This window comes from Lampris incognitus, chromosome 15 (assembly GCF_029633865.1).
Source record: "Lampris incognitus isolate fLamInc1 chromosome 15, fLamInc1.hap2, whole genome shotgun sequence".
NCBI classification, from domain to species: domain Eukaryota; kingdom Metazoa; phylum Chordata; class Actinopteri; order Lampriformes; family Lampridae; genus Lampris; species Lampris incognitus.
Window position 1 is genome coordinate 25,102,800 of NC_079225.1, and position 11,740 is coordinate 25,114,539.

Sequence of the window (11,740 nt, forward strand, 5' to 3'; positions counted from 1 at the left end):
CTAACCTTTCATTTTGCACATCCTCCCAGGTTAACTTGATGTGTTTGTCCACAGAGTTAATGTGGTCGGTGAAATGTGGTACATCCTGAGATTTAATTTTAATCCAGGTGTCGTCCACAGATCTGAACCGGTGACCCTGGATAGGACAGAGAGCCCTCTTTTCCACTTCCTCCATATACAAGTTGGCCACTACAGCTGAAACTGGGGAAGCCATAGCACACCTATGCTTCTGCCTATAGTACTACCCCCTGTATGTGAAGTACGTGGACTGAAGACACAGCTTCAGGAGCAGACACAATTGGTCAATATTAAGGGTGGTCCTATTGCTAAGGGTGGGGTCGTCTTGTAATTTCATACAGACCACCTCCACTGCTTCATCAGGAATGCAGGTGAAGGGAGACACAACATCATAAGAGGCCATATTTTCATCCTCCATAATGATGTCCCTCACTTTATCCACAAAATCCATAGTGATCATGTGATGTTCATTACTGCCTACCAACAGGTTAAGAATAGATGCCAGAAACTTAGAGATGTTATAGGTCACTGAGTTAATCATACAAACAATAGGCTGTAATGGCACGTCCTGTTTATGTATCTTAGGTAAACCATACAGACTAAGTGTAGCTTCCCCTGGGTATGGCATCTATGGCAGAGATCTTCAACAGGGGTCCGCAACCCCTAGGGGGTCCTCAGAGTTACTGCAGGGGGTCCACCAAATTATTTGAGCCCAAACTTTTTTCCTTTCAAAAACATGTCTGAAAATACACTTTAACATAAATACAACCTATAATAAGCAAAGATAAATTTTCCTATTCATTAAGAAAATTACAACATTGAAGATACCCATGAATCCTCGTGCAATAATGTGATCACCCTGAAAGCCGAGCACCAGCTAGCTATACTATGCTAAACCATATTATGTGCGGTGCCAATAAAACACTGGAAATAACTGCATACCATATTAGCCAAATAGGTATGTATTATTAGCCTAAGTATATGGCCATTCCTACGTTAATGTGATCTACAATGGATCGCTTTGTAACTTCTCGACCAAGAAACTCTGACAGACCCTGCACTTCATCACAAACCACTGTCGAAAGTTCAGAGGATGAGGCTAACGCCCCTGCTAACAGCTATGCTACAACTGCTGCTAAGCAGAAATGAGAGAAGACCTGAAAATATTCAGAAAATTATCTCAAGTTTGGATTTACCTTTAAAGAGACTGAGGGCATTGAATTACCAGTGTGTGTCATCTGGTCTGCTGTGCTGTCAAACAAAAGTATGAAGCCATCAAAGCCGCAGCGCCACTTGGAGACAACCCATACTCGCTTGACAGAAAAACCAGTGGAATACTTTCACTCAAATCTCTCAAAGGCCAACAAACATTGATGAGACAATCAGCTAAAGTTGGTGAGCTAGCTCTAAAAGCCTCTCATCAAGTTGCTGTTCAGATCGGTCAGCACAAAAAGCCATACACAATTGCAGCGGATTTAATATTGCCTGCAGCCAGTGAAATGTAAAAACAATGTTTGGGAATGATGAGTACGTTAATAAACTGAAAAGCATTCCGTTGTCGGACACAACCATTACTCGTCGTATTGATGACATGGCATCTGATGTGAGGGTGCAACTAGTAAAGAAACTGAGGTTGGCAGAGGCTTTTGCATTACAAATGGATGAATCCACGGACGTGTCAAAAAGAATTACAGAAATACATGTTCTATGAATAGGAATCTGTCAATAATTATTATCTTAATGGCTTAGCCTCGTATACACCATTACAAAATACTTTTATACATGGCACTATAGGCCGCCCTACACATTATTGTTGGCACGGTTTAATAAGTAACACAGTTTTATAATGTAATAGGGGTCCCTCCGCCATGTCTATCAGCCAAGGGGTCCTTGGCCTGAAAAAAGTTGAAGACCTCTGTTCTATGGTAAAAAAATTCTGTTAATGACATTGTGCTGTTCTAACAGCTTCAGACAATCTTGTAACTACTGCCTGGATCTCATTTCAGGGGCTCATAAGTATTTATGTTGCTACGTAACATCATATCTTTCTCATGATAGTCTGTCTGATTTAATAAAACAGTGCATCTGCCTTTGTCCGCTGGGAGGATGATGATGTTATTGTCCTTACTGAGATTTGTGAGCGGTTTCCTCTCATCTCTACTGATGTTGGATGGCGGCGCCTTCGCATTGCTGAGGCAGGCTAAAACATTCATCTGCAGTTGCTCCGCTTCCGGGTCTGTGATGTTGTTGTTATGGATTGCCGATTCCGTGGCTATGATCAGTTCCACTAGTGGGATTTGCCTTGGCAGGACAGAATAATTCAGGCCCTTAGCAAGGATGTCTTTCTCCACTTGGGTGAGTTGTCTGTTGGACAGATTCTTTACCCACTTGTCCACATTGTTGGCATGTGTCTAGTGTCCGTCTCTGTCTCAGGCAGCAAGTAGGTCGAACTTCTTTTGCTGCCTGGTTTTCGACTTCTCCGTGTTGTGTTAGACAAGCCTTATCCATGAACTCAATCACATGTTGGAAAGTGGTCTCATCTAGATGTGATGTGCATTTCTGTTGGATCTGCTCCTCTTTGGCTTTCAAAGTGTCTGGTAAAATTAGTTTGTCTCATCCATTTGTTCAACCGCTGGCTTTGTGCCTTCTGGAGGATCTTGTTAGCTTGGTGGCCCTTGACCGAAGATTTCATTTGCAGGCTCTTAGGTGTAATCCTGCTCTGTCTGCACCTGAGGCAGAATCTCAGGTGGTTCTTGTAGTCTGCCATTTTACACGTTGTTCACTCGTACTCACAGGTTTAAGGCTGTCCTCACCGTAATGAGTCAAAATGTCTTTATGCATGCTCAATAATCCAGGTAAGGAAATCAGAAAGTTGAATGAGTTCATCTGGACACGTTTTTGAGAGAAACGTTTCGTCACTCATCTAAGTGACCACTTCAGTCTCATTTAGCTTCCCCTGGGTATAATCTATGGTACAAAATTCTGTCAATAGCATTGTCCTGTTCTAACAGCTTCAGAAAATCTATCACCTGGTCACGGTAATTTGCATATGAATTTGCATATGAAATCAATCGTTGGTTTCGGTCATTATGCCACTGTGTTGTTTATAAGGGTGGGGATACCTGCAGTCAGTTGAGACTGAAGAGGTCACTTAGACGAGTGATGAAACGTTTCTCTCAATAAACGTTGTGTCCAGATGAACTGATTCAGCTTTCTGTGGTTACCTGGATTATTGAGCATGCGTAAAGACATTTTTTGTAACAGACCTTTGATCAACAAGGTAGCAAGTGACATATAAATTGAGCACATATAAATTGTTAACATAACACATTGGCCTATATTATCTAGCAACGGTGCATGGATTTTTAAAAAAAATGCAGTTGATTTACAATAGGTTCAAGGTTATCTTTTATTGTCCCACAAGGGGAAATTTGTTTTTGTTATTAGTTTGATACAGAGTCAGGCTCAGTCAAGTGGATCTGTGCTAATGTTTGCTCCATTGATGAATGCAATACTGAAACATTTTTGTCAAATTCAGAGCTAATATATTGTGGATGAAGTGTTGGCCTCATACTGAATGTCGGGCATTATCATTAGAAGTGATTGGCAGAATGGTGTGACGGAATTTTTTATTTTTATTTTATTTTTTTATTTTGAGATACTTTATTGATCCCTGTAGGGAAATTACATTCTGCATTTAACCCATCCTAGCTGTGTAGCTAGGAGCAGTGGGCAGCTGCCGTGCAGCATCCGGGGATCCAACTCAAGTCCATCTTGCCATGCCTCAGTCAGGGGCACAGACAGGAGTATTAACCCTAACATGCATGTCTTTTTTTGATGGTGGGGGAAACCGGAGCACCCGGAGAAAACCCACCGCAGACACAGGGAGAACATGCAAACTCCACACAGAGGACAACCTGAGATGACCCCCAAGGTTGGACAACACTGGGGTTCGAACCCAGGACCTTCTTGCTGTGAGGCGACAGCGCTAAACACTGCGCCACCGTGGCACTCCAATTTGAAGACTAAAATAAAATTGCGTGGTGATGCAAGCCATGCTTTAGCAGCCCCGTTTAATAAACCCTTCTTATTCTCCGCACGAGATCATGCCTGCGCATGCCTAATCTAGATGAGGGGCATTTGCAAGGTGGCCCTCTAATGTAATGAAAAAATATACCAAAACAAAACCATAATGGGAAAAGCAGAAGCAAAAACTTTTAATGTGGGTGCTGTGCTAGGTGTTTGTAGGATTATATGAATTTTTATTTCTGTTTCCATCTGTTCTTAGTGCTTGATGATGAAGACAGCAATAATATCACGGCAGGCTCAATCGTCACAGTGACTGTCACCTTAACCAGAAAAAGGATGGCGGTAAGCAATGATTAAATCTGATAAGACCTGACTTGACTTGACATGGGATTTAGTAGTGGGCATTTTTACTGAGACGATAAAATTATTCAAAGACACTGAATTTACACAGTTTCATTGCCTATAGTCATGCACTTTCACTGTTGACTACCAGAGGGCACTGTTGACCACACTCGGGAGTATTAAAGTGCATATTGAAGGTGTGTGTGTGTGTGTGTGTGTGTGTGTGTGTGTGTGTGTGTGTGTGTGTGTGTGTGTGTGTGTGTGTGTGCGTGTGTGCGTGTGTGCGTGTGTGCGTGTGTGCGCGTGCAGGACGTATTTGAGAAAGAGCAGGAGTCCACGCCTTGTCCAGGAGATGAGGCTGCCAACGCAGAAGAGGGGGTATGAATCAACCCGCCGCATATGTCATACATTTCAGCCAAGTCTTGAATACATCAAATACACAATTTTATTCTGATTTAACCCCCAGTATACATAGCTGTTTGTCTTGAAAGGTGAAACTGCCAATTGTCAAGTGACATATAATTTGTAAAAAAAAAAGAAAAAAAAGTGTGGCTTCCCCTCTCTGTTGTTTCTTAAGGCATTTTCAAAAGTCATATTTTAAAAAAATCAAATAAGCCTAATGCAGTAATAGTTTAAAGACATCTGTAATTGTGGGCCAGATTTATACATGGCGTATTCCTTTTTTTGCACAGCAAGGAGACTCGAGTAAAACCAAAACCAAAGTGTGGCAGAACAAGAGTAAAGGAGCCAAGAAGATGGGCAAGTCAAAGAAGAAGAAGCTAACCAAGAAGAAAGCAACTCCTGCAGCCGCCTCTAAAGCCAAGCAGGCCAATGGCAACGTGGCTGGAAATGTAAGTATCCTACAATAGCTGAACAGACATTGATTGGTATAAGTGATTAGTATGCCTTTAGTCTTTTTACAGGTGTATTTGATTAGCATACATTTCTGACTGCGTCAGTTGTTCATACCATTTTAAATACAATTCCAGGTGCTGTCCCGCTCTCTCATTAATCCATTTTCATCCCGTATTAGGAGGTGGTAGCAGCCACAGCGAAAGAGGAAGAGGAGGAGGGTTCAGATAAGGGCAGCGAGTCAGATGAGGGTGAGGGTAACAAGGACTCGCCCAGCGAGAGGGACGAGGAGAGTGACAAGCAGAGTGACACTGAGGTGGACGAGATTGCTGGCGATGATGAGGAGGTCAGAGAATCATTTGTGTGTTCTTCTCATAAGTGTACCCGTTTTTAGGAATGTATCTTATTTGGATATTTATACCATTTGCCCCCCATTTTGGGGGGAAACAGGTCAGGCTGTAAGGCCAGATGATGACCTTTCACATTTGGACCCAGTCCCACCTTCACCCATTTACCCCTCTACTTCTTCCCAGCAGGAGTGGGAGGCGCTGCAGCAGAGCATCCAGCGGCGAGAGCGGGCCCTGCTTGAGACCAAGTCCAAGGTCACCCACCCAGTCTACAGCCTCTACTTCCCCGAGGAGAAACAGGAGTGGTGGTGGCTCTACATTGCTGACCGCCGAGAGCAAACCCTCGTCTCCATGCCCTACCATGTCTGTACTCTCAAAGACACAGAGGAGGTGCGTTTCAGTCCGTGTTGCCATGAATAAATGTCGGGTTTGTGTGTCAGGGAATTGTGCACTTGTATTGCACCATATTGTGAGGTAAGGCTTGGGTTAGCCGGTTTGTTACTTTCTGTATGTCTATTTGAGTGTGCTGGCTTGCATATCTGTGCATGCTTATGTAAGGGAGCAGGGAAGAAAACGTTCTTTGTAAACAAAAGAACCAAAGGTGTGCGTTTGCTCAGTTTCATTTAGGCCACAGCCCCTCACAAATCTTGTTGCTAGGCAACCTTTTTCACCATTGTCATTATTCCCATGTGTGTGCATGTGTGTGTGTGTATGTTTGTTTTAGGGATTTTGCCCCCCTGATCTTGGTTTGCTATAGAACAATAAAGATCGACACAACCAGTAGAAGCTTAATAAGGCCCATGTATGTCCACAGAACCAGCTGGCACTGTTCTTAGGGCATGTAACAACAATAGGTGGCATGCATGTAACAACAAGAGGTGGCACACTGATGCATAAGGGTGGCCAGTCCTCCATAACAGGCCAATGTCTACTAATCAATTAACTCTGTCACTTAAACAATTCCTTCTGTTGTTTCTGCATGCGTGACTGCTCATAAACTGTGCATGTGACCATGTGTGCACGGCATGTTTTTAGGGAAGTAGGGGTCTGGGCCTGCTTTCAACAACAAGGCAGTAAAAAAAAAAAAAACAGCTGTCTTAACAGCTCATTCTCCAATCATAGGCTTGATAATAATTAGCCTCATTGTGTGGATAATTAGATGTTTGCTATATATAATTACATGACACTCTAATCACAGGCTTAGTTGATGATGGTCTAATATTTACAGTTGGACCCAATCATCATGCTTCAGTTCATTTGTAATTACCAACAGCATCCTGTCTCTACTCGGCTAGATAATGTTACTTAACAATTCACAGTTGGTTTTGTATTTTTGATTTGGTCTTAATGCACACACTGTTAATCCACTCTCAACAGCTTGCCTTTGGGTATTATGTCTGTCTTCTGTTAATGTTCTCTTGCATTATTTAACTGTAGCTTGTTGGGTTATGAGGCTTTGTTTCTAAGTGATGCAAGATTGCCACTCGATAGCTGTTGGAGTCTCTCAATGTTTCTCGGTGTCTCTTTGGTATAGATATGGTATAGATATATGGTATAGATTTTTAAAGAAGACATCAGGTATTTTTTTAGTGGATTTATGTGAAGTCCATGGCACAGCTAAATATACCATACCTAGCTATGAACGCCATCATCAACAGAATGCCATCATCAACTGGGCCATATTGGTTTGTGCTCTCATGGAAGAGGATATTTGGGCAACACTGACCATTGATTAGGGGCCAGTCAAGTTCTGACAATGTTATATGCCCTGCTTATGGCTGCAACACCACTCTTTACAACTACCACGCCCGTTATCTGTAGTCTGATCTCCAAGGACTAGTATGGTATTGTTTTGTATGGTATTGAATTGTAACCCGTGTTTGTGTCTTTTTTGTTTTTTAACCCAGGTGGAGCTGAAGTTCCCAGCCCCCTCCAAAACAGGCAACTACCAATATTCTGTCATCCTCCGTTCAGACTCATACCTTGGACTGGACCAGATCAAGCCTCTCAAGGTGACGTTTTTTTTCATTCCTCCCAGCTACAATGACTGGTGGATCTATTCTATAAAATGATGGCTACATGCGTGACAGAGTAGCTTGAACAACGTACTTAGCAGTTAAAGCCAAAATTAACTATAGAAACTGGATGATTTATGTCACTGATTGTATTCCCTCTGGTATCGCTAACAGAGGAATTGCTAGGAAAGAAGTGAGAAATTGTGGCTGCCCAAAGGTAACCCATGCTCTCAGCGTCATCGTCATGTGGAGACCCCTACCACTCTTTAAATCAGCTGACATTCATGTTTCTTTGCCATGGTATGGTGGCAGACTCTATAGCTGTATTCAGACATGCACTGCAAACCTGAAGTTATCTAGACATTACCTGGTGGAGCTGTATGTGAAAACGCAAATGTCCAAATTAAATGGACCGGACATTAAACGGACTTAACCCACCCAGCTCCTTAGTACAAAGCCAGTGTAATGTCCAATTGAGCCCATGTGAGAATAGAGCAGGTCATTGTCCAAAGTATTCACAGCAAGTGAGCGAGAATGTTGTTGATGTTTCTATCATGAGAATGGCGCAGAACTGCATCAGTCGTATGCTTTTTTTAAAAAAAAAATATTTTAAGCTTTCCACTCTTTCATTGATATTGTGGCTATGTCCAAATACATATAGTATTCATCTCAATGCAAAAACAGTCATCATTACGGATGAGTCGGTAGCTTCGTCTGTCATCTCCGTCATGTCCTGCCTCCTACACACTCTACCCAGTTGCCACCCCACGCCTAAACCAAACAATATTTTTTGAGTAGGTGAGAACGCGTCCATGGACTATCTCCTGTTGGGTTGATAGCATTAGACATGCTTGAAAGAGCAATTCTGGACAATGCCCGGATCTGATTCTACGGACATTGTCTGAAGTTCATATGTAAAAACGGCTTTTATGACACTGTTTCAAACTGTAGATGTGCATGTGTTCCTCCTTCCAGCTGGAAGTCCACGAGGCCAAAGCCATGCTGGACAACCACCCCCAGTGGGACATCCCAGAGACAGAGGAGGAGGATGAGGAGCAGGAGGACAGTGACGGCATTGAGGACAGCGAGGATGACGACGAGGACAACGACTGAATGCACACACACACTCAACCCCGTGGACTCACCCCCCACCACTCCGTATTCCCCTCACAGTACTCTGGAACTGAGGAACAGCAAAGTCATGTCCGACACGTGTGCAAACGAACACGCGTACATATAAATACACCACACACAGACACACAGACAATTTATACACACAGTGGCCCCTCGCCCCACATTTGTTAAATTGATATGGACTGTGTGTGATACCTGCCCACTCACCCATTATCTCTTTTCTACAAAGACCTCTTAAAGACTTGCTCAGTCACTTTCCGTTGTTGGCGGAAGAAAAATCTGTGAATACATACCAAGGCCCAAATGTGTGTGTGTGTGTGTGTGTGTGTGTGTGTGTGTGTGTGTGTGTGTGTGTGTGTGTGTGTGTGTTGACATGCGTGTGCTTGTACATTCATGTATGTGTGTGTGTGTATGTGTGTGTGTGTGCACGTGCGTGTATACAGGTATGAAAGATTGACACACTGTGGACTGGAGGACCTATTAATCTGGGCTCTTTTTTCTCTGGGGGGGTGCATTGCAACAATTCAGTTAAAAAAAATAAACACATGGCCTCTTTATTAATAATGTTACATTTTTCTTGTTTATAATTTCAAAATTACTCTGCACCAATGTTTTCCACACCAATGATATTTTCTAATGTACACTTGACTGCATCATGTCAACAATTGGGAGGTTTCCTCTTTCCAACTCAAGGGGGAACAGTGGAGTCTAATCAAATCGCAGCATCCTTGGCCGGGCCGCTGACTTTATATACTGTACACGGGAGGGGACATGGTATTTCTACTGATAGATACTGATCTCCTGTCAGTTACTCATTATTCATACCTGTTTTGATCCACATTAGGGGACTTTTTTTTTTCTTCTCAGAGATGTATTTAGTTGAGATCTGGTGAATTCAAGTACAGTATGTGCAGTGAAAATGACAAAACTAGCAGTGTTTCAGTTTGATTGTATAATTAGTACTCATAGTCCAGTCACTATATAAGGGATGTGAGTATTTGATTCTGAAGGGCTTCAGATAGTGATGTGTATAGAAGTTTTTCAAAGAAGCCTCTCTCTTTTTTTTTTTCTTTCATATTTTCAGTTGTAGCACATTCCAGTGTTTACTCATTGTCCAGAAAAGCCTTATAAATACAACAGAATTCCACAACCTACACTTCTATGGAGGAAGTCATTGGGCGCTATGCACCAATGATTTTTGAGAGGATGATTAAATGTGTAATTTTTTCTCTTTTTGTGAAACGCAGCAGTATGTTTGGCCTTCTTTTCAGCCAGTTATACAGTTAAAATGGTCACTTCCTAGTAAATAACTCTTCCTTGATCTTAGCATACATATTGTTTGTTCAGCTGTGTAAAAAAAAAAAAGGTGCATAAAGAGTGTGCTTCTGTTCCTCTACTGAAAGGGTTCGCACTCGCGGGACACATGCATGTTGGCATCGGCTTTAGGACCTGGGGGTGGGCTGCACCAGAGCCCCCCCCCCCCCCCGAGTGTCTGCAGGTTGTTGAAAGCTGCTTGTAGGGACAAAGCATATTCTTTCCAGCACTTTGGACCAGTGTCTCGTCTTCGTGGTCACTGAAAGCCGAACAAACTTTGTCCATGAAACACGACTACCATGTTTTCTCACTGAATCTCCTTGGGGGTCGTTTTAAACCCAATCTTGCTCTGTGTTGAGAACAGAAGAGTATGAGCTGACTACCGTCAAACTGGATACCAAATGTAACTTGTAAACTTTTTATGCCACCTTGTTCCGTTTTAGCTTCATTTTTCACAACAGTTGGACTTTTGTCGGTTAAAAAAAAAAACCCATGTCGGAGCCTCTGTTTTTTAGGAGCTCCGTGTGGACTCTCACTGTAGTTAGAAAACTTTATATACGGTTCTGTTTTGAAAGAAATGGCTAATCTTTCACAGTGAATATCCACACTTAAGTCAATTGTTTAATTTTAATTTTTTTCTTTTCATTGCTGTACGCCTGTATGTTGATGTGTGTTGTTAGCGTGGGAGAGAATTAGTTGGTATATCTGATCTGGGTGTGAACCTCCAGCTACACACAGCCTAGACACATGCACACACACTTAACCCTCCTGTAACCGTGTCCAAAGCAGGCGTATCCTAAAAGGTCATTCTCATTATACTCGTGAGTATTTATCTCTCTGCAATAGAATGTAGCATCAGTGGTTTATACGCTGTGTGGAAATTACATGCAGTGAGGTTAAATACAACGCCATCTCTCCCCTGACGGACCCGGTCCATATACTGTACTGACCGCCAGGACGCCTCGGTTTGGACAAGACTACCCAATGATCTATCTGCCACTTTTGTTTACAAAAGAACTGTCATTGTAAATGGGGAAAAAAAGTATATTATTTGTATTTAAAATCATTTCAAATAAAATAACTTTTAAATAAGATGATCTTATTCTGCATGTCACCCATAAGTTTAAGTGAGCAAGGTGATGGCACACAGCTGAAGGCCTCCTTAGTGTTGGTGGGAAACCGTCCTGAAATTAATCATGTTGAGGAAAACACAAATTTGATTGATTTCTCATCCACAAGGTTTGCACATTCCCCTAAATCCATGAAATTATCTGCATGACAGCACCAACCCAATGACCCCATTTGTTGGAGAAGGCCTGCGTCCTATCAGCTGCTGCATCCATCCAAAGCATTTGAACGTGGGGTGCAGTAGTCCAAGTCACATATGACTTGTTTAGCCCTAAATCTGGACTTCCCCTCCTCCTCCATGCCTAGGCCCCCAAATAGCATGAGCCTCTGGCAGATCCCCCCCCCCCTTTTTTGCAAGATGTCTTTAGAAAACCATTGACAATACAATGGCAGATGTAAAAAAAAAATCTGAATATATTTCCTTACTTTCATTAGTGCAATAATAATTACATTTGTTTTTTTAATATTTAATCATCCCATTACATTCAATATATCTGTTTTCCATTACAAGCACAGTTTGTCAGTTTAGTTTAGCATTCAACAACATATAAATATTAATGT

General features: G+C 42.3%; 1 protein-coding gene across 1 annotated transcript in view; it reads left to right on the forward strand.

Annotated features, from left to right (window-relative positions):
- sec63 (SEC63 homolog, protein translocation regulator) overlaps nucleotides 1-11,133 on the forward strand; it is a 31,035-nt gene extending 19,902 nt beyond the window's left edge. The window contains exons 14-20 of the mRNA XM_056294490.1: nucleotides 4,307-4,389; nucleotides 4,699-4,767; nucleotides 5,082-5,240; nucleotides 5,423-5,587; nucleotides 5,778-5,978; nucleotides 7,496-7,600; nucleotides 8,579-11,133. Coding sequence (XP_056150465.1) covers nucleotides 4,307-4,389; nucleotides 4,699-4,767; nucleotides 5,082-5,240; nucleotides 5,423-5,587; nucleotides 5,778-5,978; nucleotides 7,496-7,600; nucleotides 8,579-8,716 — 920 coding nt within the window. The 3' untranslated portion in view covers nucleotides 8,717-11,133. The remainder of the gene's footprint in view (nucleotides 1-4,306; nucleotides 4,390-4,698; nucleotides 4,768-5,081; nucleotides 5,241-5,422; nucleotides 5,588-5,777; nucleotides 5,979-7,495; nucleotides 7,601-8,578) is intronic.
- The last annotated feature ends 607 nt before the right edge of the window (nucleotides 11,134-11,740 follow it).